Raw genomic sequence first — 19,043 nt, 5'->3', positions numbered from 1 at the left:
TTGATGTCCCCATTGGTGATATCATTTAGTTGACGAGCTGACGAAGCTTGTGGAGGAGATTTTTGTTGAATGTTGTTTTGGGGATTCTGAGAGTTTAAGTGGTCTGCCGAATCGGAGCTCACATTTCACGCATTTCCACTCATTTTCCCGCATCCCCATCTCGAGTCAACAACCCCCCTACCGGATCGGGCAACCCTTTGAGATGGCACCGCAAAAGCTTAATGTTCTGGTATACACGGGTTAGGACGGCTTCGACTTTTTCCTTGATTTTCTGCTAACCTGCTACAGGCACCGGATCAACGCTTGAATCTGTTCGCCACTGCATCTACTCCCTGCGCCGGTTGCTTGGGCCTAACTACGCCGTGAACCCCATCGCCGAGTCAGCACTTCTCAAGGAACCCTGGGCTCCAACCTGTTACCTCCTTGTCTTCCCTGGAGGCGCCGACCTCGGATACTGCCGTGTCCTGAACGGCACCGGCAACCGCAACATCACCCAATTTGTCCGTCTCGGAGGAGCCTTCCTAGGCTTCTGTGCCGGTGGTTACTATGGATCTCGTCGTTGCGAGTTTGAGGTTGGGAACCCTGAATTGGAAGTTGTAGGTAGCCGGGAGCTCGGTTTCTTCCCCGGTACGTGCCGCGGCGGCGCCTTCAAGGGGTTCGAGTACCACAGTGAGCGTGGCGCGAAGGCTGCCAAGATCACCGTATCGAAGGAGGCCTTCCCTGAGGCATCACTCCCCGACGAATTCCGGTGCTACTACAACGGCGGTGGAGTGTACTTGGATGCCGACAAGCTCACGGGCGGCTCTAGCAAGGTTCAAGTGCTCGCTGAGTACGCCGAGGATCTTGACGTTGAGTCTGGCGCTGCCAAAGCCGCAATAGTGTACTGCAAAGTAGGCGAAGGCTCCGCGATTCTTACCGGGCCCCATCCAGAGTAAGTACTGTGGCCTATGGTTAAAGTTTGACCCCTTTAACACGTCTAGGTTCGATGCAGTCAATCTCAGTCAGCAGTCCGATGTCCCAGGTTATGAAGATCTCATCGAGGCGCTGAAGGCAGACGAGGAAGCTAGAACCTCCTTTCTGAGAGCCTGTCTCACCAAGCTCGGCCTCGAAGTCAGCCAGGGAGCATCGCCCGTGCCCAGCTTGTCCAAGATCCACCTCTCTGCCCTCAAACACACCGATGTCGGCGAGACTCTGTCCTCGTTTGAGGAGATCATCACTCGAGATGGAGACGAAGAGTACATCAAAGGGGGCAATGATCTGTTCCATCTCGAGAAGCCGGATTCTAGATGGTCTGTGGCCTCTCTCAGTGAAGCCTTGTTGGGCGAATTTGACGGACCGAAGAAGAAGACCGGTCGAACCTCTCCAGACCCTACGGCTGACTACAGCCACGTTCCCAAACGTATCGTTTCTCACGAGGATGCCTGGCCGGAACCGAAAGAGACGCCATACTTCAACCACTCAGCCTTCTACTCGAGCCTTCGGGAGTTCAGAGCGAACGAGACCGAAGCCGAAACATGGGGTGATGTGCTCATGTACGGCGAGGTCGTCACAAGCACCAACACCCTACTCGAGAAGTGAGTTGTTTCCGGCCGCGGATGTCCAGTGATCTAACCAGGCCTAGAAACCATCACCTCCTCTCAAAGCTGCCCACAGGCTTTACCCTTGCCGCAACAACTCAAGTAGCCGGCCGCGGCCGAGGTGGCAACGTCTGGGTCGCGCCCCCTGGGTCTTTGATCATGTCCACCGTCATCAACCACCCCGCCCACTACGCTGCAACTCGGCCCATCGTCTTCATCCAGTACCTTGCCGCCATCGCCATTGTCGAGGCGGTCAAGTCCTACGACGAGGGCTACGCCGATGTGCCCATCAAGATCAAGTGGCCCAACGACGTCTACGTCAGAGACCCCAAAAGGCCAAACGAAGTCTCCTACGTCAAAATCGCCGGCATCCTAGCAAACTGCGCCTACTCGTCAGGAAGCTACCAAGTCGTCCTCGGCATCGGCATCAACACCAACAACGCCCGGCCCACCACCAGCCTCGACGCCCTCCTTCCCCTCCTCGAAAACAGCAGCAAAAAGCTCGAGCCCTTCCGCATCGAGCGGCTGCTCGCACGGATCCTGACCCGCCTCGAGGCCCTGTACGGCGCCTTCTGCCGCGACGGCTTCTCGCGCGACCTGGAGCGCAGGTACTACCAGCACTGGCTGCACGCCAACCAGATCGTCACGCTCGAGGCCGAGGGCGGGGTCAGGGCCCGCGTCGTCGGCATCACGAGGGACTGGGGACAGTTGATGGCGGAGGAGGTGGATGAGAGTGGGATTAATGGTGCCCTGCGCGCGACGGGCAAGGTGTGGGCGCTGCAGAGCGATGAGAACAGCTTTGACTTTTGGCGCGGGCTCGTCAAGAGGAAGATCTGAGGCCCTGTGCGTTGGCGTTTGTGGTTAAGGGGGGGAGGGAGGGGAGGAATCGGCTGGGTTGGGGTTTCGAGCACGGGCGTCGCTACCGAACGGTCTGCCGTGTGCGCGTTCGTTGGTCTGTCTGTTTGGGGTGGGTTGTGGCTCCGTGCGTTCCCACATGGGATCGAAGTTGGGACGTTGGATCTGGATTTGTTGCTGGGCTAGACAGGAAATCGGTCAGAAAGAGAAAGGAGCTCTGACCTTCTTCCCCGCAATGGGCGGGAAGTGGTTGCATGGGACGGTTACATTGCGGGGAGGAGGGGCTGCCCACGTTCAGACCCCGATCTGGTCGTCTCGTGGTCTCAGGCATTCCCAGAAATGGTTCTGGTGATGAATTCACGGCTGAGGTTAGGGCGAGGCTGGAGATAGTGGTGGGCTAGCAACGGCGTCGATGAGTCAACTATCATCCCACATACCACACGGACAACGACAATTATCTTGTTCTGCCATTATCCCACAACGGACTGTACATCAATTGCTGCTAGTCAGCTGCCGGCGGGGCACGGCTGCGGCCCTCCCGCCCGTGTGCCGAACGGTTGGATTCCAGGAGTTGTTGCTGCACCTCAGGCCGTCCCTCTGTCTCCATCCAAACGTGGTTGAACACATCGCCACCCGCGCATGCGCACGCTCGTTGCGTCCACATTCAGGAAGGAGGGATTCCTCACAATGTCAAGATGGGAGGAAGTGATAGCCCCTGCGTTCTTGGCTTATTACCAAACAGAGCAGCTCGTTGCCATCCTTCTACCGTCCTCTTCTCCCATCTGACGAACGAAGCCAAGACACTGAATTCGGCCCGCTTCGGGCTTACTATCGCCGTGCAATGGGAAAGGTGTCAAGAATGACCTGCTCTCGTACAGACCCAATCAAGCAATGACGCAGCTCTGCCCTGCTCGCCAAAAGAGAGCAGACGTCCCCGCCCCGGCATTGACCTGTATAGTTCCCTCGCACAGTGACACCTCGCCAGTCCCCGTCCCCGCATGCTGAATTCTGCCGCCGTCCCGCTGCACCCCATATCGGATGCCGCGCCGGGAGCCAATCATGTCCTGCTGCTCCGGGCGCACGAGGTGTTTCTCGTTCCGTGTCTCGAGAGATGCAGGACTTGCAGCTTTCCTGTCAGTGCTGTTCCGTGCCCTGCCGGGAGTGGAATGGTCCGGGTGAGCGTGTGTGGACGGACAATCTACGTTGATGACCTGCTGAATTGGTGTGGGTGTGGTGAGAGGTCAAATACAATGCGGTCACCGTGTCGGCTTCTTAGTTCGTGTTATCTCATGTTGGACACCGATATTATACCCTTTGGGTTGCGAACGAGCCATACGGAAAACAAATAGCAACTGGATTCGGTTCATCAACGACTCATTCTGTCAACTAGATGATCAACCAAGGAGAACTTGACATCGTAATCTGGAACTCCGGGACAAGACTTCCATGAACCTCATGCCCCGTGGGGATTTGAGGGCAAGATGTCCCCCCAAATGATCACGGACATGGGTCACACCAAGTTCAACCTCACTTACCCGTTGGCGACGGGCGATACCATCCCAATGGCCGATCTCATGAGGGGATATGAGGTGACCCTCTCTTAAAACTTCTGAACTGGCTTTGGCATTAACACAACTAGATCATGTCCAACGCCCTCTTCGGCATTCTCGTCCCGCACATATTCTGCACCGTGATTGTCTTGGCCCGGACATACTCACGCCTCTTCCTCCTCCGCAAGTGGTTCCTCGACGACACGCTCATCCTCCTGGCCTGGACCTTCGCCACAGCCGTCTGCATCATCTACAGCATCGCAGTACAGACCCAGTCTCAGCAACCCCCCTACGGCGACCTCAATCTCCTCACCACCACAGCCACCACACCCATGGCCCCGACCACAACCCGCGCCTACATCTCCCTAATCCTCTACCAACTCGCCCTCTTCCTCACCAAACTCTCCATTCTCTCCTTCTACCACCGCATCTTCTCCCCCTCACCCCACCACGACCACCACCCCCGACAACAACAACACCCCCAACAACATCAGCTCTCCCCAAACCAAAACCAACCCCAACCCCCCAAACCCCCCCGCCCCCTCAAAAAAACCCTCACCCACCTCACCACCCTCCTCCTCCCCCTCCTCCTCCTCCCCCTCCTAACCCTCACCATCCTCCAATGCCACCACCCCCAAACTCCCACTACCAACGCGCACTGCCTCCCCCTCCGCCCCCTCCTCCTCACCTCCACCACCCTCCACGCCACCACCGACCTCTGGCTCGCCGCCCTCATCCTCCCGTGCGTGGCAAGATTGAGGGAGGTGTGCCTGCGCAGGAGGGTGGTGTTGGGGTGCGTGTTGAGTTTGGGGGGGGTTTTGGGGGTGGGTGCGGGGGGGGTTAGGTTGGGGGTGCTTCTTCCTGGAACTAGGGATGGGGTTGGGGGAGGAAATGGTGGTGGCGGTGGGGATGGGTTGGGGGTGGTGTTTTTGGTGATGACGGTTTTGGAGCTGGATGTGGCGGTTGTTTGTGCCAGTGCGCCGACGCTGAGGCCGGTTTTGGCGAGGATGTGGCCGCGGGTGGGGGGGTTGGTGGTGGAGTTGGGGAGGGGGGTGAGGGGGGGTGGTGGTGGTGTGAGAAGGGGGAGTGCGGATTTGATGAGTGTGGTGAGCTATCATGGGTATCCGTGGATGAGGGAGGCGGCGTCGAGGGCGGGGAGTAAGAGGGCGAGTGTGGTGGGTGCGGGTGGGCGGACCGGTGATGGGGTGTTTGTGGTTCCACCTGTTCCGCCGACACCGCCGGCGATGGCTATGCATCGTACGCCGACTACATTGAGTTTGAGGAGCTTTGTGAGTGGCATGGCGCCGAGGAGTAGGGGGCGGTTGGAGGGAGAGGACAGGACAGGGTTGTTGGGGGAGGAGAACCGGGGAGGCGATGGGACAGCTTCGAGAAGGAGGAGCTCGGTTGGGTTTGAGGCGTATTATGAACAGTTTGCTGGCTACGGTGATCTGGAAAATAGACGGAGCACTTACATGGCAAGGGCCGAGGCACGGCATAGTCGGGGGAGTCGGTGTTACAGCGGAGGGTGGGTGGATAGCCAGGAAAGCTTCGTCCTTGGGATGAACGACCCGCAAAGTCCAAAGCGGATGAGCCCAGTATCAGGGTTGAGCGAACCTGAAAAGGCAGAGTTGAGAGGGGCTAGAGGCCATTATGAGAAGGACACACTGGGGTGAGAGGTTTGGATGCATGGTGAAGAATACCCGTTTCACGATTTACGACATCATGTTACATATTTCCCCAATGCCAATTACTTGAGCTGGGTGACCTAGTACACTTATAATCTGTGTGATTCCACTGTTATCCGAAAGTCATTTGCCTCCAAGAAAATGCCGAACTCGTTGACTTACACACGCTTCTGTGTGGACGCCAGGGAGGGCTTGGCAAAAAGGGGTAATTGACAGCCGGAGAACGAAGATCACAGCTGCCACCAGATAGACGTATGATATGCATGAACCACGAGTTCGGGCCGCTCTTTTTCTATGCAAAAACCGTAGATCCGTCCGAGCCCTGGCCTCCATGACTTCATTTCTCGTCCCTTGGAAGGATCCGGGAAGTTGAGCGTCCGAACCGAGAGTCAGGCCAACGAACTTTTCACCTTGAGTTCCTAAGATGGTGTACTTAGGTTGACAAGCGGAGCCGCCGTACGTTGTTGGACCCCGACTAGACGTTGCATTTCGCCGTGTAACAGCAGAGCCTCAAGTTAATGGGTTCAATTACAGACTCCCAGCAACGTCGTGTACTACCACGAGGCCGAAATCCAGGGAAGGCTTCCTCCGATCCCCATCAGCAGCGCTTCCCCTTAAGTAACCCTTGTCATGCCATCGGACCCAACCTGGCGGAGGTGTGGCCACATTCCGTCTCATCATCCCATTTTCTAGAAGCTTATGAGGGAACACCCGGATGCCGGTCCCATCTTTATGAGCACACCTAATCGTTGTCGATCTATTATGGAGTGTTGGCGGTCGACCCACCGTCAGCTGCTTCCTCGTTATGCCTTAGATCCTGCGCAAGATAGCTTCGAGTCACTGTTCACATCGCACCCGGCGCCATTCTGGTCTTAGATTCTGGTCCTCGTCTGGTTCCGGCATGGGATTGGCTTGAGAATGTTCATCACATACGGCTTTATGCCTGAACCCTGTCTTCCCGCTCTTGATTCGGGGGTTAACGAATCTTTGCCCACAGTTGTTGCCTATATTGCCTCTGGTAGAATCTTAGTAGAGTCTTACCCGGCCCCAAAACCAAGAAACTATTTGCCTTTTACATGCTTGATATACCCGGGCCGTCAACAAGGCTCTGCCCCCTGCTATCTTCTTATTTATCATGACAGGGCAACCTTATTCCTGTCCCCCGGCGTCTTGCCTCCACGATGAGCTTATAGGAAATGTTAGTTGCGCGAGGTCTAGCACCCCTTCTATTGGGAGGTTTTGTTACCGCTTTCAGGGACATTTCTGTCTTGAAACAAGATACCCAACCGCTATGTGAGAGATGCAGCCACAAACGACCAGTCCGAAGAACGGAGCAAGAGACGGAGCGAGGGACAAAACCAGCATCACTCACGAGTCTACAGGGAGCAGACTACAGATACAAGATTGATTGGGTGCGGGGCAGTCGGAATAAGAAAAGAGATGGAACACCATGCGAGGAAGACGACTGCACTCAGTCATCCTCTATGTCAGTTGTGTCAGTCGGGCCACCATTCTAGATTGCTAACACTGAGACGCAGGGATGCTACACTGGCCCCAACAAATTCAACGACTACCAGGACACGAAGTGTTACCTCCACATTTACGTTGTCTCAGGGAACAGCAGAAACAAGAGTCGTTGTTGCTACCGAAGTCGAGGTGATCACCGTCATCGATCCTCTCCAACGGACGCAAACATCCATCACGACAGCCACATCTTTTTCCAAGGAAAGACGGGCGCCTGTGACTGCTTGCCAAACTGCACCATCGTCGGTATCCTCGGTTCTTGTCCAGGCTAACGAGAAGCGAGCCGTGGTTACTGTCACCACTACCGTCACTGTGACGACAACAGTCTTTAAGCCGAGGATTGTCACTGTCACCGTTGCCACAACCGTGTTCTCGACCACGTTTGTCGCCCCCAATGCTGAGACCACAGTTACCGTTATAGAAACGGCAATCTTGCCATCTCCTTCAAGTACAGGGTCGACTACATCATCGTCTCGGCAAACAACGGTCTCCCCACGGCCCAGCAACTCCATAATACCCCCCACAAACTCGCTCACAACAACCCGGCCTCTTCCTAGCTCATCAACCTCATTACAGACATCACGTTCCTCACCGACAACAACCCCGACCAACCCGCTTCCACCACCACCATCCCCACAACCACTGGCAACAAGCGCCCGTTTAACAACAGCCCAAATAGCAGGCATCGCAACCGGCGCCGCGCTAGCTCTCCTCCTCATCCTCGCACTAATCGCCCTCCTACTCCGCCGGCGCACACAGAAGCTCCGCCGTGCCCGAGCACAAGCCAATATCAGACAACAGCTCGCAGTACCCCCACCTTCACCCCGACCACCACCGCCACTACCCCCACCACCACCTCCACCACCAGCGGCAGCAACACGGCACAAAGCAGCGCCCTCCCCCACAGTCCGCACCGGCCCCGGCCCCGCCCCCGGTGTAAGACGCACCCCCACCCCCTACGCAGCCGGCGGAACCGCAACTGCTCCCACTCCAACCGCCGCCGCCGGCTCCAACTCAACCACCACCACCACATCCTCCTTCTCCTCCTCACAACAAGACAACCACTCCGGCCTAACAGGAGCAAACGAAGTGCGCATCGTTATACGCGCGGCGCCGCGGGCACGGCAAGCACAAACACAACAACAGGGAGGGAGAAGGGTAGCGGCAAGTTCCCGAGAGAGTGAGAGGGGGTATAGCATGGAAGCGCTGAGTCCGACGGGGCGGGGGATGGGGGAGTCGCCGGCGAGTGGGGATGGGAGGGTGGGGGGTGGTGATTCGGGGGGGTGGAGTGTGGCGAGTGAGAGGGGGAGTGAGGTTGATTTGGGGGTTGGGGGGGAGAAGGCGTGGTGGAGGGTGTAGGTGGTGGAGGGAAGGGAGGAGGTGGTGTGGAAAGGGGTGGGGGTGGAATTGTTTGGCTGGGGTTCGGGGGTCGATTTTACAGGTTAAAGGCGGGGGTGAGGGATGAGATGATTGCGGAGAGAGTGCTTTCATTGTAGATAATTTTCATTGTAGATATCATAATATGTGGTGAGAGGAGACTGTAGAATTATCTGTTTACTTCCCCAGCCCCCTGCCTGTTGCACTATCGGCATGGCGCTGCTTGGATATGGGTTGAACTCCAGACTGGTGGCTGGCGTGGATGGTTGGAATTGATCAGTGACGGTCCAAAGCAACCGACGACGTCATATACTCAAGCCTCGTTGCATGATCACCGCCAAGTCAGCGCCGTAGTTTGTGCCGTTGACTGGCTGCGTGATCGCCGCGAGGATCGGACGGGCCCCCGGTTTCCGGATACCGCCCGGGACTTGACATATCCTACTCGAGCCCTGTGGGTAATTCGCGGAATCAAACGGTGAATGGTATGAAGGCAAGGGGCGAGCGGCTCGAGGCCCGAGTCCTTCGAGACTAATCGTTTCTTTCGTCCCCATCTAGCCCCAACTCCTGCCTCCATCTGTCTAGATGCACCATTCCGTCCGTAGGTTGCGGCCAACATCGCCTAGCTTACACCGATATGATACATTTATGAAAACAAAACGGTGAATAGCGGGCAGTGTATGGCTGTCTAACCCAATGCGCTCCAGATGTCCACCGCCTTAAATCCCAACCACAACGCCAGGCCTGCCCAAAGTCGAGTGAAGATGTGTACATGGGAGCCGCGGGGTTGTTGCCCCGAGCCCCCCCTGGGTACGCCGCCGAGAACCGTTTCCCGTCGCTCTTTTGCTGGGAGATATCGTCGTCCCGCGGTCGCACCTCTTTTTGTTTTCTGTCCGCCATGCCTGCCTTCTTGAGCTTGGTATTCAAGTGTTGCTAGGACCAGAAGGCGGGCGTGGCGGTAAAAGGCGAACCCGACTACCTGTCTTTGTAGATCTTGGGGTTCCACCCCTCCTTTGTTTCTGCTTCTTGTGCCGCCTTCTCTATTGCGGGCTTCACCTCGGCCTCAATCCGCTCTCGCGCACGCAGAATCTTGCTCTGCAGATAGAAGGAACCGCCCTTCTTAGGATCGTTGTTGTCGAACAGACGCTTGAAGCGCTCCATGACCTCCTCTATGTCGGCCTTGCCGCCTTGGGGCTGCTTTACGTTGAGAATCTTGCAGGCCTCTTCGAGGGTCATGCCACTGCTAAGGCTGGCGCGCCCCGATACGCCGCCGTTGCCTGACTTGGCTTGCGCGCGCTGGTACTGGCTCGAGGCCGATGCTTGCTTGTAGGCTTCGGCAAAGGCGCGGCCGACCACGCGGGTGCCGACGATGACGACTTGGGTTATGAGACGGTAGGCCTGGAAGAAATCTGAGGTCAGCTGCTGGTTGTGGGAAAGGGGGGCGTAGAATGGGGGATTGCGATTGCAACGGCAACGACGGCGATGGTGACAGTAACAACTGTTGCCGGAGATGCGAGGAGGGGGCCTCATGCTCACTCACCATGGTGAATTAATCGCAAGCGTCGGCCGCTGTGCTCGCCGTCTTGTTGGTAAGAGAGTGTATGCGGGGAGGCCTTTGGGGGTGCGGCCGTCGTCGTAGTGTCGCGATGTTTTTTCGAATCCCGTGGAACGGCAAATGGCATGACGGAGCCTCCATCTTGGCTCAAAAAATTGTCGGCCAAAAGGTGACCCTGCCGCCGATTGCCGGGATCTTTTCGGCCGGCTGGCCCCTTGCCCCTCGCTGGCTGGCTGGGCTGGTTGCCAGCTGACAATAAGCGTTCGACCGCCAAGCCTTCAGCTGCCACGGGCTCGACCAGGGTTGAAGGGAGCTTGTGCTGTGCTTCTGAGGCATGCGTACTCCTGGAGAAGCAAGATCGCAACTTCATAGAACAACGAAGCTGTCAGCGCTGTCGACCACAATTACTACCGCCAACACCACCACGCTCATTAATCTACGTTTCCTTACTTCGACGATTCTCCACCAATAAGCCGCCAATTAACGGGATAACACGCTGGTCAAACCCAAACAACTTTTCTTTCTACGACCTCGCCACAATGTCACAATACTACGGCGCACCGCCGAACCAAGGGTACACTCCAACCGGCGCTCAGAACCTCCAGTTTTACTCGTCCAACTATGCACAGCCAGTCTCGGGCCATGCGACGCCATCACAAGCATCCTACGGCTACGGCGCGCCCTCGTCGGGAGCCTACGGCGCATCCGCCTCCTTTAATTCCGGTTTTGGAGACCCAGCAGACGTGTCCGGGCGCATGGGCGAGCAGGGCGGTCTCCGGACGGGTTGGCTCGCCGCTTTCTCAACAGAGGGCTATCCCGGTGAACCACCGCTGCTAGAAGAGCTGGGCGTGAACGTAGGACACATCGGGACAAAGGTATGCCCACCCTCCCCACCACCCCCCAAACCCCCCATGATCCTCCCTCCGCTCCGGTCCCCCATATTAACAACCACCCTCCCAACCAGACCCTCGCCGTCCTCAACCCCTTCAGCCGCATCGACCAGCACCTCATGGACGACAGCGACCTCGCCGGTCCACTCTTCTTCTTCCTCCTCTACGGCACCTTCCTCCTCCTCTCGGGGCGCGTCCACTTCGGGTACATCTACGGGCTGGCCGTGCTCGGCTCGGTCCTCCTCCACGGCATTCTATCCCTCATGGCCCCCAGCCAACACCACCTCGACCCCACCACCGGCGGCCCCGCCACCACCACCGCCCCCTCCTACGCCATGGGCAACACCTCCAACCCCAACCCCTCCTCCACCCACCCCCCCGGCACCTCCAGCACCACCACCGGCGGCAGCAACCTCACCTTCGCGCGCTCGGCCTCCGTGCTCGGGTACTGCCTGCTCCCGCTGGTAACGACCAGCCTAGTCGGGATCTTCATGCCGATGGACAAGCCGGCGGGGATCACGCTGACCAGCGCGGCCATCATGTGGTGCACGTGGAGCGCGAGCGGCATCTTCTGCGCGGTCGGCGGCATGCGCGGCATGCGCGCCCTGGTGGCCTATCCACTGGCGCTGTTCTATGTGGGGTTTGGGATCATTGCTGTGTTTAGTAGCCGCGGCAGTGGGTCGTTTGTGAAGGTGGCGGCGGCGGCGGCGGGTGGGGGTGGTGGTGCTGCGGGTGCTGCGGGGGGGATTTAGGTTTGGTTTATCGGGGACTGACGGTTGATAGTGCGGTGGAAAAGGTTTGCTGGTTGGGGTTGTAACTATAGAGCTTGTTGTACGTTACGCTCGTGGGGAAGGGGGTGTGGTGCCGACAGTGTTATATCGAGACAATGATGAGATGATACCGTCTCCTTGGGACCGTGTTGGGAGAGAGAACGTGAGCAATGGGGGTATTATACATGTGTAAAAGAGGAATCAACTTGGGGAGGTGAACAGAGCGGATGGAGGAGCTCATCACTCCAACCTAGGACTGAGCCGAACGTCGATTGCCAACACCATCACGATGGCAGCTTCGCCGCCTCGACAACTACGTCAGAGTAAGCGAGCACGCAGCGGCAGCACAATCGATTGAACTTGATTCCATTGATCTTTAAACACCAGCCAATGCCGTCCTATACGCCTAGCAAAATAGCAATTCCCTCGCCCCAAGCCGCAGGGCCATAGCAAGAAACTCGGATACAGGCTCAATAATGCGATATGGAGCGCGCGCCTGCGTCAAACCCGAGATGAAAAAAACCTGCCCCCAATCATCAAAAACCAGGCCCGATATGATGAAGCCCCAAAAGCAAAGAGTTAGCAACAGCAACAGAGAAATACAAGGCCCATTACCAGCCTGGGTCCCAGAGCCAACAAAGGCGCCCCTCGCCGACTCGTCAAGTCGGGGCAAAGGTGGATGACGCCCATCTCCAAACCATCATTTCGACCATGTATGCATGTAGTTGCGCATGCCAGCAACCGTCCAACCGTCACCCGAGTCCATCGGGGAAATCAACAAGACGAGACCGGCGTCGGCGCTTCCTTCGCGCCAGTGTTGGATCCTAACCTCAACACCCATCCAAGTGTCTTTCTTCCAAAAGACATCAAGCCAAGCAGGACTCTCCTGATATCCATTCCACCGTCCTCATTTTTCTCTTCTAGTTCTCCTCAGCCAATGCGCCGACAATACCGTACTGCCCACCCGCGCCAGCAAAGACAATCTTCCTGTCGCGGATGGCGGTGTTGTCGATGAGCGTGGGCTCCTTGATGTCATCGGTGGTGCCCTGGCCGGTTTGGTAGTTGCTGGAGAAGCCCCACGAGTAAACCTTCCCTTCCTTGGTAATAGCAAAGGAGTGGTCGGTGCCCGCGGCGACGTGGACGACGTCCTTGATGTCCGGCACGATGGTGGGCACCACCAGGATGCGGGGCTGGTTGCGCTCGTCCCAGATGACGTTGCTCTCGGAGAAGGACCCGGACGGCTGGCCGACTTGGTGGCCGTCGATGCGGCCCCACGTGAGGAGCTCGCCGTCCTTGGTGCAGGCTAGCGAGTGGTGCTCGCCGCCGGCGACGCATGTCACTTCGTACGGTTCGAGAGCGGTGATCAGCTGCGGGCGCATGACAAAGCCGCCGTCCTGGCCAGCCTCGTCCTCGACGCCGAGCTCGGCGTAGTTGTTTAGACCCCAGCCCACGACGCGTCCCTTGGTGTCGATGACAAACGAGTGGTATGAGCCGCAGGCGAGCTTGTCAGCCTTGGCGCGACCAGGAAGTGCGCCAATGCCGGTGGGATAGAGCGCGGCGCTGTCATCGCGTTCGAGAAGGCGGCGGGCGAGCTGGGCTTGCTGGCCGGCGCCCCAGGCGTAGATCTTGTTCTTCTCGTCGAGAGCGAGCACGTGGTTCAGGCCGGCGGCGAGCTGCTTGATCTTGGAGATCTCGGGGACAAGGGCCGGAGTGCGCTGGACCAGGACGCTTTTGCTGAAGCCGAGAATGCCTTCGTTGCTCTGATAAACACTTGTTAGTATGCGCCAATCAATAGATCATGGGTGGACTTACTCGGAATGTGCCCCATCCGTAAACCTGACCAGTCGTGGTCAAGGCAAAAGTCGCGCTATCGCTGGCGACGACTTGCACCCACTTGACATCTTCAGGAACTTCGGTCATATCAACCTCAGCGGGGGTGCTCTCTTTGGGGTTCATGCCGGTGTCGTCTTCGTCATCAGAATCCTCATCTTCGTCCTCAACATTCCTCAGACCGCCGTCCCAGGTGGTGTCGCGACCGAGCGCGCCCTGGTCGTTGACGCCCCAAGTTAGGATCTTGTTGTCGTTAGTCAAGGCGGCAACGTGCATTCCGCCGCAGGCAACCTGCACGACGCCCTTGAGGTTGGTGTTGAGACGCGGGCGCTTGACGTCAATAGGCCTCTTGCCGTCGACGCGAACACTGCCGAGGCCGAGCTCGCCAGCGGTGCCCTCGCCGAACACAAAAATGTCCATGACCTGGGAAGGAGGCTCGTTGATCGTCTTGAGCACGCGCGCGACGCGCTTGGGAGCTGCCTTGGCCGCAACCTTCTTCTTCGCCGGGGCAGCGGCGGCCTCGGTCTTCTTCGCGCGCTTGGTGCCGGCGCCGTTAGTCTGGACATGGTCCGCGACGTCATCTTCGGCCTCGCTGAGCTCGCCGTCGAGCTTGCGCTTCACGCCATTGGTTTTGGCGGCCTCGACCTCCGCCTCGTTCTCCTTGTCGGATTCCTCAGTGTCCTTGGCGGCGTTCTTGCGCGCCGGGGCAGCAGCCTTCTTAACGGCGGCGGCTTTCTTAGGAGCGGCGGCCTTCTTGGGCGCAGCAGCCTTCTTGGGGGCACTCTTAGCCGCCGCGGTCTTCTTGGGGGCAGCAGTCTTCTTTGTTGTGGTAGCCGTCTTTTTCGGCGCGGCAGCCTTCTTGGCCGGCTCGGCCTCGGGCTCTTCGACTACCTTCTTTGTTGTAGTAGTTCTAGTTCTCTTGGGGGCCGGAGCGGCATCGCTCGCCGCAGCGGCAGCTCTCTTGGGAGGCATCGTTGGATGTGGTTTGATGCGCGGAATGTATAGAGTGGTACGATGCAATAAATTGCAAAGAAAAAGGGTAGATTTGAGCGAAAAAAACGCGATGTATAAATCGAGCCGGTATACCAAGTCAGTAATGCAACAACTTTTGTTCAAAGTGCAGTTGTTGGCAAACAAGTTGGTTGTTCGAGAGAGAGGGAGAGAGTTCAGTGAAGAAGGTTGGGGAATTTTGACTGGCAAGGCGCGACCATTTTTTTGGGCCCCAACCCGAGTTTTGTTTTGGCTCCCGGGGCATCAGCGCAGCGCCTCAATAGGGAACGTGGGGTTCCACAATAACCTCCATTCCGCATCCGGCGATTGTCATTCGGATTGAATAATACTTTGCCGCTGTCAAAATCGGAACAATAGCATTCGTTTTTTCTGCGCTTTGGGTCTCGGATTATCCAATTGATCGGATTTATTCCTTAATTGACCCCGATCTCGAATCCCATCTGGCCCCAACTCGAAGTCCGGAATTCGGATGAGCTCATAGGTTCCGTGCGCCGCAGGTACCCGGGTACCCCAGTCGTCTCCAAATTTTGGAGAATACTGCCAGGCGGTGACGGAACTCCCCTGTTCTTTCCAATGGATGCCAGGAGTTCTGGGTTTCTGCGAGCACCTGGCCTGAGCTTTTGCACAATGACCCACTTTGGGCGTCGTCGCGCCGCCAAACACAATGTTGCCAACGCGTCGTGTCTTGGAATGTTTGGCATGCGCCAACACCTCCGAGTGCTTTGCCGCAAGGTATTGGGGCCAGGTAAACACGCATGTTGGCTGTAAGGCCATTTATCAATTCGCCAGGTCACCAGTCATTCACTGATTCTTGCATCATCCTGAGAAATCTTCGCTTGTGATTACGATGTGGCTGATAAAAAAGAAAAAAGAAAAGGATACCCGTCTATCGGCTATCTCGCCGGACAAAAACGCATGCAACCGAGTTGGTGGCTGATTCTTTGCGCACTATTCCGCGGCTTTCTGACCCGGCCGATAACACCCCATGGTTTCCCTCGAGCTCTGTCGAGCCAGTGTTGCAGATACAGTTCCATCTGCTGTTCCTGCTCGAGAGTCGTGGTGAGGAAAAAGGACCTCACCGGGGGGGTGACAAAGTCGACTGGCATGACCGGTTCGTCGTCGTCCGGGTTGGGCGGGGCCCCAAAAATCATTGCAAAGATGCGTCCCAAATAAAAAAGAACCCCTTCCACATCAGCCTCCCATAAACAAATTACCAACGCAACGCACTCCTCAAACACCTCGAACACCCAGTCCGGCAACCAGTCTATCAACTGATACGGCAGCCGGTCCAGCACCCGGCTCATTGCAAATCAACAACGACCGGCCACCAATGGCTCCGTGTCCAAAGCCGGCCAAGATTTACTTCTTGGTCGTGAAATCCGTCTCGTGCTCTGACGGGTCGAACGCACCGTCCTCAGAGCCAGAGCAGTTGCAAGAGCCGTCACAGGGGCCTGGTATGTCTGCATTAGCTACTGAAGATATCCTGTGACGAAGTGGTAAGGAATAAAAAAAAAAAAAGAAAAACTCACCAGAGGCACGGCAGCCACAGTTGCAGTCCTGACCACACGACGCCACGTTCTCGGAATCGGCGCGCGCGCAGTTGCACTGGCCGGCAGGGCGGGCACTGCACGAGCAGCGGGAGCCGTCAACCGAGTTCTCGGCGGCGGCCTTGTCGCAGTTGCACTGGAGAGCCGGTTGCTTGCCGCACGAGCAAGTGGCTTGCTGGGCTGTCGTGGGGGGGGGAGGGGGGGGGGGAGGCGATATGATTAGCGGGGGTCGACAGAAAGGGGGAAAGATTCTAGGTGCCGTGGTCGGGGGGAGTAGTGATAGAAAATGATTCGCTTCCGCTGATGGTGGTGGTGACAAGGAGGATGGCGGTGGGCAGAGAAGAAGAGGAGAGAGGATCGAGTCGGAGGGGGTTAAGATGTAGACTTACCACAGATGCACTCGGCGCTCTTGCCGCAGCAGGTGGAGGGCTTGGACGCCATTGCTGTGGTTGTTGTGGTTGTCGTTTGTAGACTGCGGTTGGGAAGGCGAGAGTCGAAGAAGTGAGGCAAACGTTACTGAACGTTTGACAAGTGGAAGGATTGAGTTTGGTTGAGTTGAGTTGAGCAGGGGAAGAGCGGTTGGCAGGTTTATTAGGTACCACGGATATTCAAGATGGGAGTTGATTGATGTGAAATGTCAAAACTTGTTGTTCATAGAGGATGCGAAACGGACTTCAACTTATACTCCTGTTTCCTCTCGAGTCTTCGATGTTACACCTGGCTGTTGGCGGCGAGGCTGCAAGCTGAAACTGTGGATTCCCAACGCCGCTTCGGGGGCGGGAGCAACCAGATCGGGTCATCGCTGGTTCTTTGATTGGCTGAGCCGTTAAATTCTAACCAATGGGAGAGAATGTATTTGAGATCTTGTCGATTCTCAACCAAACTCCGGGGGTGCCATTGGCCGACATCATACCCGCAACTGGTGTGGTGGAACGAGACGTCAATATCCAAGCCCCGCTAGAATCACTGCTGAATCCAACATTCTAGGGAAGGAAGAGGGAACACTTCCCACTGCGTTGTCAGGGTGGCTGCCTGGCCTCGCACGACCTAAACCTGCAGTGGAGGAAACCCGCTCGTTTGTCGGGGCACTGCAGTCGCATGTGCCGCTGAGCAAGTTGTCGCGGGTATTTTGGCAACGTTTACGGTTCGCGCCGTTCTGGAGATGAGAAACCCGCCAAAATGGGGGGATAAGCATTCGGCGCAGAGGTTTGAACCTGTGGCGCCCAATCCTTCCTCGTACACCCGCTCGAGAAGCCAACCCCAACTCACTTGGGGTTATACGTGCTTGTCTACGCCACAGTGGTGCGTATTCTCACTCAACTCGGCCGATTTGAGGTATCTTGGACCTCTTCATTCCGCATTCGCCGTGCCTTGCTCGAAAGACTTGCACCGTCGCTCTTCTCGCTCGTCTCAAGAGGTCCCATTCAGCAGCCAGCCTTCCCAAAAAGGTAAACTTCCACACTCTGTCCTTCGCCATCGAGTACAGGGAGCGGCAGCACCGTCTGCTCCCGAATGACCCATCCATCTTCGGCCATTAAGTTGAAGAAGACTTTTTCCGAGGAGTGTCTGGTCTTGGTGGCAACAAGCACCTCGGTTGTGGCGGGCAGCTCGATAGTTGAAGGGTGTTGCGCAGAGTGGCTGTGGAGCGCAGAGAGCGTCTTGACGAGGGGGGGCAGCGTGTCGGTGTTGTAGGTACAATCACACAAAACGACGAGGTCCCATGGGCGAGAAGCGGCCTTTTCGCCAAAGACACCTTTCTTCCCGTCTTCCCAGTCCAAGGCTTCAAAATCGAGTCTTGCTGGCGAGTCGCCGAGTTTGCCTGCCTGACGGGCCATATTCGCTCGTGCCTTCTCCTCTGCCTCGGGAAGGTCTGTGATGAGAATATGCGGCGCATTGCCTCCACGCTTCAATGACGTGATGCGCGCCAAACCGATACCCATGACTCCGACGCCACATCCAAGCTCTAGAATCCTAAGCGGGTGGCTTGGTGTTTGGAGGATGCTGCGAAAGAGGGGCAGCGGGCTGTCTTTGGCACTGACTGTGCTATCCAAGCACATATCCGCAAGGAGAGAGACCATGACGATACCCGAATCCCAAATATGGCGCGCAATGCTCTCTCCCAGATCCTCTTCAATCTGCAGCGGTTGACCAGCAATTCCAGCAGCGGCCGCATCTCCAGCGGACAGTCGCAGGCTCCGGAAACACACTGAAGGCGCACGTCCATCTCCCGGCCGCGGCATATCCGCATAAACGGCCATGATCAGACCTTGTTTCCCGGGGAGAACATCACCGGTCCCCATCGCCGTGAGCTGCCGGTCTAGGGGCCGTATCTGAATGGTCTCGATCGGTTGCGGGGGCAGTGGCAGGTCCAACTTGAGCACTCTCATCCCGGCCCGCCACGAAGGCGGATTTCCCTGCGTCAAAACGACTGGGACGAGTTGATCCTTCCCATCCTTGTGTTCAGTGTATGCACCAATAACAACGAGCTGGATGGGGTTGCGCGGAGAGAGGAAGGAGTCGCTCAGGTCGGTGGTGATGGCAAGTACGACCTTAACCGTGGCATGGGGCCTGCCTGCTTGGACCTCGGGCGGCCGACAAAATCTTATGTAATGCATATTGGAGGGACCAGATCAACTTGGAAACTGGGCTTTGGGTTTGTTATCGCGAGCGGAATCGATTTATCGAAGCTGCCCTAATGTGTCATGGGATGCGATGGGAAATCTCTGATGCTAACCAGTCGGATACCAAATTCTTATTGGGGGTTAGGGTTTATTTATCTCCTATTCGCAGCAAACCAGCAGCAACACCACTCAGTCCCCGATAAGGATGCTCCCCTTCCGCCCCCACGTTTTCTCAACCTTCCATTGTGAGTCTC

At 57.1% G+C, this 19,043-nt stretch overlaps 7 protein-coding genes across 7 annotated transcripts; 3 read left to right on the top strand and 4 right to left on the bottom strand.

The window, feature by feature from the left end:
• Positions 1–202: 202 nt before the first annotated feature.
• F5144DRAFT_606628 (biotin-protein ligase) lies at positions 203–2,414 on the top strand (the record flags this gene model as incomplete). The annotated part of the gene is made up of 4 exons (XM_066791504.1): positions 203–239; positions 289–931; positions 981–1,574; positions 1,622–2,414. 4 exons carry the CDS (start codon positions 203–205, stop codon positions 2,412–2,414), a joined length of 2,067 nt encoding a protein of 688 aa, XP_066638690.1.
• Positions 2,415–5,048: 2,634 nt separating this feature from the next.
• F5144DRAFT_585510 (uncharacterized protein) lies at positions 5,049–5,790 on the top strand. The gene has a single exon (XM_066789699.1). The coding sequence runs from the start codon at positions 5,080–5,082 to the stop codon at positions 5,653–5,655; it is 576 nt and encodes a 191-aa protein (XP_066638689.1). The 5' UTR covers positions 5,049–5,079; the 3' UTR covers positions 5,656–5,790.
• A 3,750-nt stretch (positions 5,791–9,540) lies between these two features.
• Positions 9,541–10,108, bottom strand: F5144DRAFT_551609 (Pam16-domain-containing protein; the record flags this gene model as incomplete). Its single annotated transcript, XM_066787700.1, has 2 exons — positions 9,541–9,963; positions 10,106–10,108. The coding sequence occupies 2 exons, from the start codon at positions 10,106–10,108 to the stop codon at positions 9,541–9,543; spliced, it is 426 nt and encodes a 141-aa protein (XP_066638688.1).
• A 551-nt stretch (positions 10,109–10,659) lies between these two features.
• Positions 10,660–11,762, top strand: F5144DRAFT_499022 (uncharacterized protein; the record flags this gene model as incomplete). The annotated part of the gene is made up of 2 exons (XM_066786302.1): positions 10,660–10,995; positions 11,085–11,762. The coding sequence occupies 2 exons, from the start codon at positions 10,660–10,662 to the stop codon at positions 11,760–11,762; spliced, it is 1,014 nt and encodes a 337-aa protein (XP_066638687.1).
• Positions 11,763–12,581: 819 nt separating this feature from the next.
• F5144DRAFT_383781 (regulator of chromosome condensation 1/beta-lactamase-inhibitor protein II) lies at positions 12,582–14,771 on the bottom strand. The gene is made up of 2 exons (XM_066784638.1): positions 13,593–14,771; positions 12,582–13,540 (listed from the first exon to the last, which is right to left on the bottom strand). Exons 1-2 carry the CDS (start codon positions 14,580–14,582, stop codon positions 12,701–12,703), a joined length of 1,830 nt encoding a protein of 609 aa, XP_066638686.1. The 5' UTR covers positions 14,583–14,771; the 3' UTR covers positions 12,582–12,700.
• A 1,209-nt stretch (positions 14,772–15,980) lies between these two features.
• On the bottom strand, positions 15,981–16,609 carry F5144DRAFT_596183 (uncharacterized protein; the record flags this gene model as incomplete). Its single annotated transcript, XM_066790773.1, has 3 exons — positions 15,981–16,072; positions 16,151–16,348; positions 16,558–16,609. The coding sequence occupies 3 exons, from the start codon at positions 16,607–16,609 to the stop codon at positions 15,981–15,983; spliced, it is 342 nt and encodes a 113-aa protein (XP_066638685.1).
• An 868-nt stretch (positions 16,610–17,477) lies between these two features.
• F5144DRAFT_383668 (putative methyltransferase-domain-containing protein) lies at positions 17,478–18,994 on the bottom strand. The gene has a single exon (XM_066784636.1). It carries the CDS (start codon positions 18,781–18,783, stop codon positions 17,593–17,595), a length of 1,191 nt encoding a protein of 396 aa, XP_066638684.1. The 5' UTR covers positions 18,784–18,994; the 3' UTR covers positions 17,478–17,592.
• Between the last annotated feature and the right edge of the window lie 49 nt (positions 18,995–19,043).

Source organism: Chaetomium tenue, assembly GCF_020726465.1.
Source record: "Chaetomium tenue strain MPI-SDFR-AT-0079 chromosome Unknown F5144scaffold_7, whole genome shotgun sequence".
Taxonomy (NCBI): domain Eukaryota; kingdom Fungi; phylum Ascomycota; class Sordariomycetes; order Sordariales; family Chaetomiaceae; genus Chaetomium; species Chaetomium tenue.
Note: the sequence above shows the minus strand (reverse complement) of the source record. Positions and strands in the feature narration are given on the sequence as shown.

Excerpts from the sequence above, each read along its gene's own strand:
- F5144DRAFT_383781 (XM_066784638.1), bottom strand. The coding sequence starts at position 14,582 with ATGCCTCCCAAGAGAGCTGCCGCTGCGGCGAGCGATGCCGCTCCGGCC. Across the intron at positions 13,541-13,592 it reads ACGGATGGGGCACATTCCGA|AGCAACGAAGGCATTCTCGG; the intron begins GTAAGTCCACCC and ends AGTGTTTATCAG.
- F5144DRAFT_383668 (XM_066784636.1), bottom strand. The coding sequence starts at position 18,783 with ATGCATTACATAAGATTTTGTCGGCCGCCCGAGGTCCAAGCAGGCAGG.
- F5144DRAFT_585510 (XM_066789699.1), top strand. The coding sequence starts at position 5,080 with ATGAGTGTGGTGAGCTATCATGGGTATCCGTGGATGAGGGAGGCGGCG.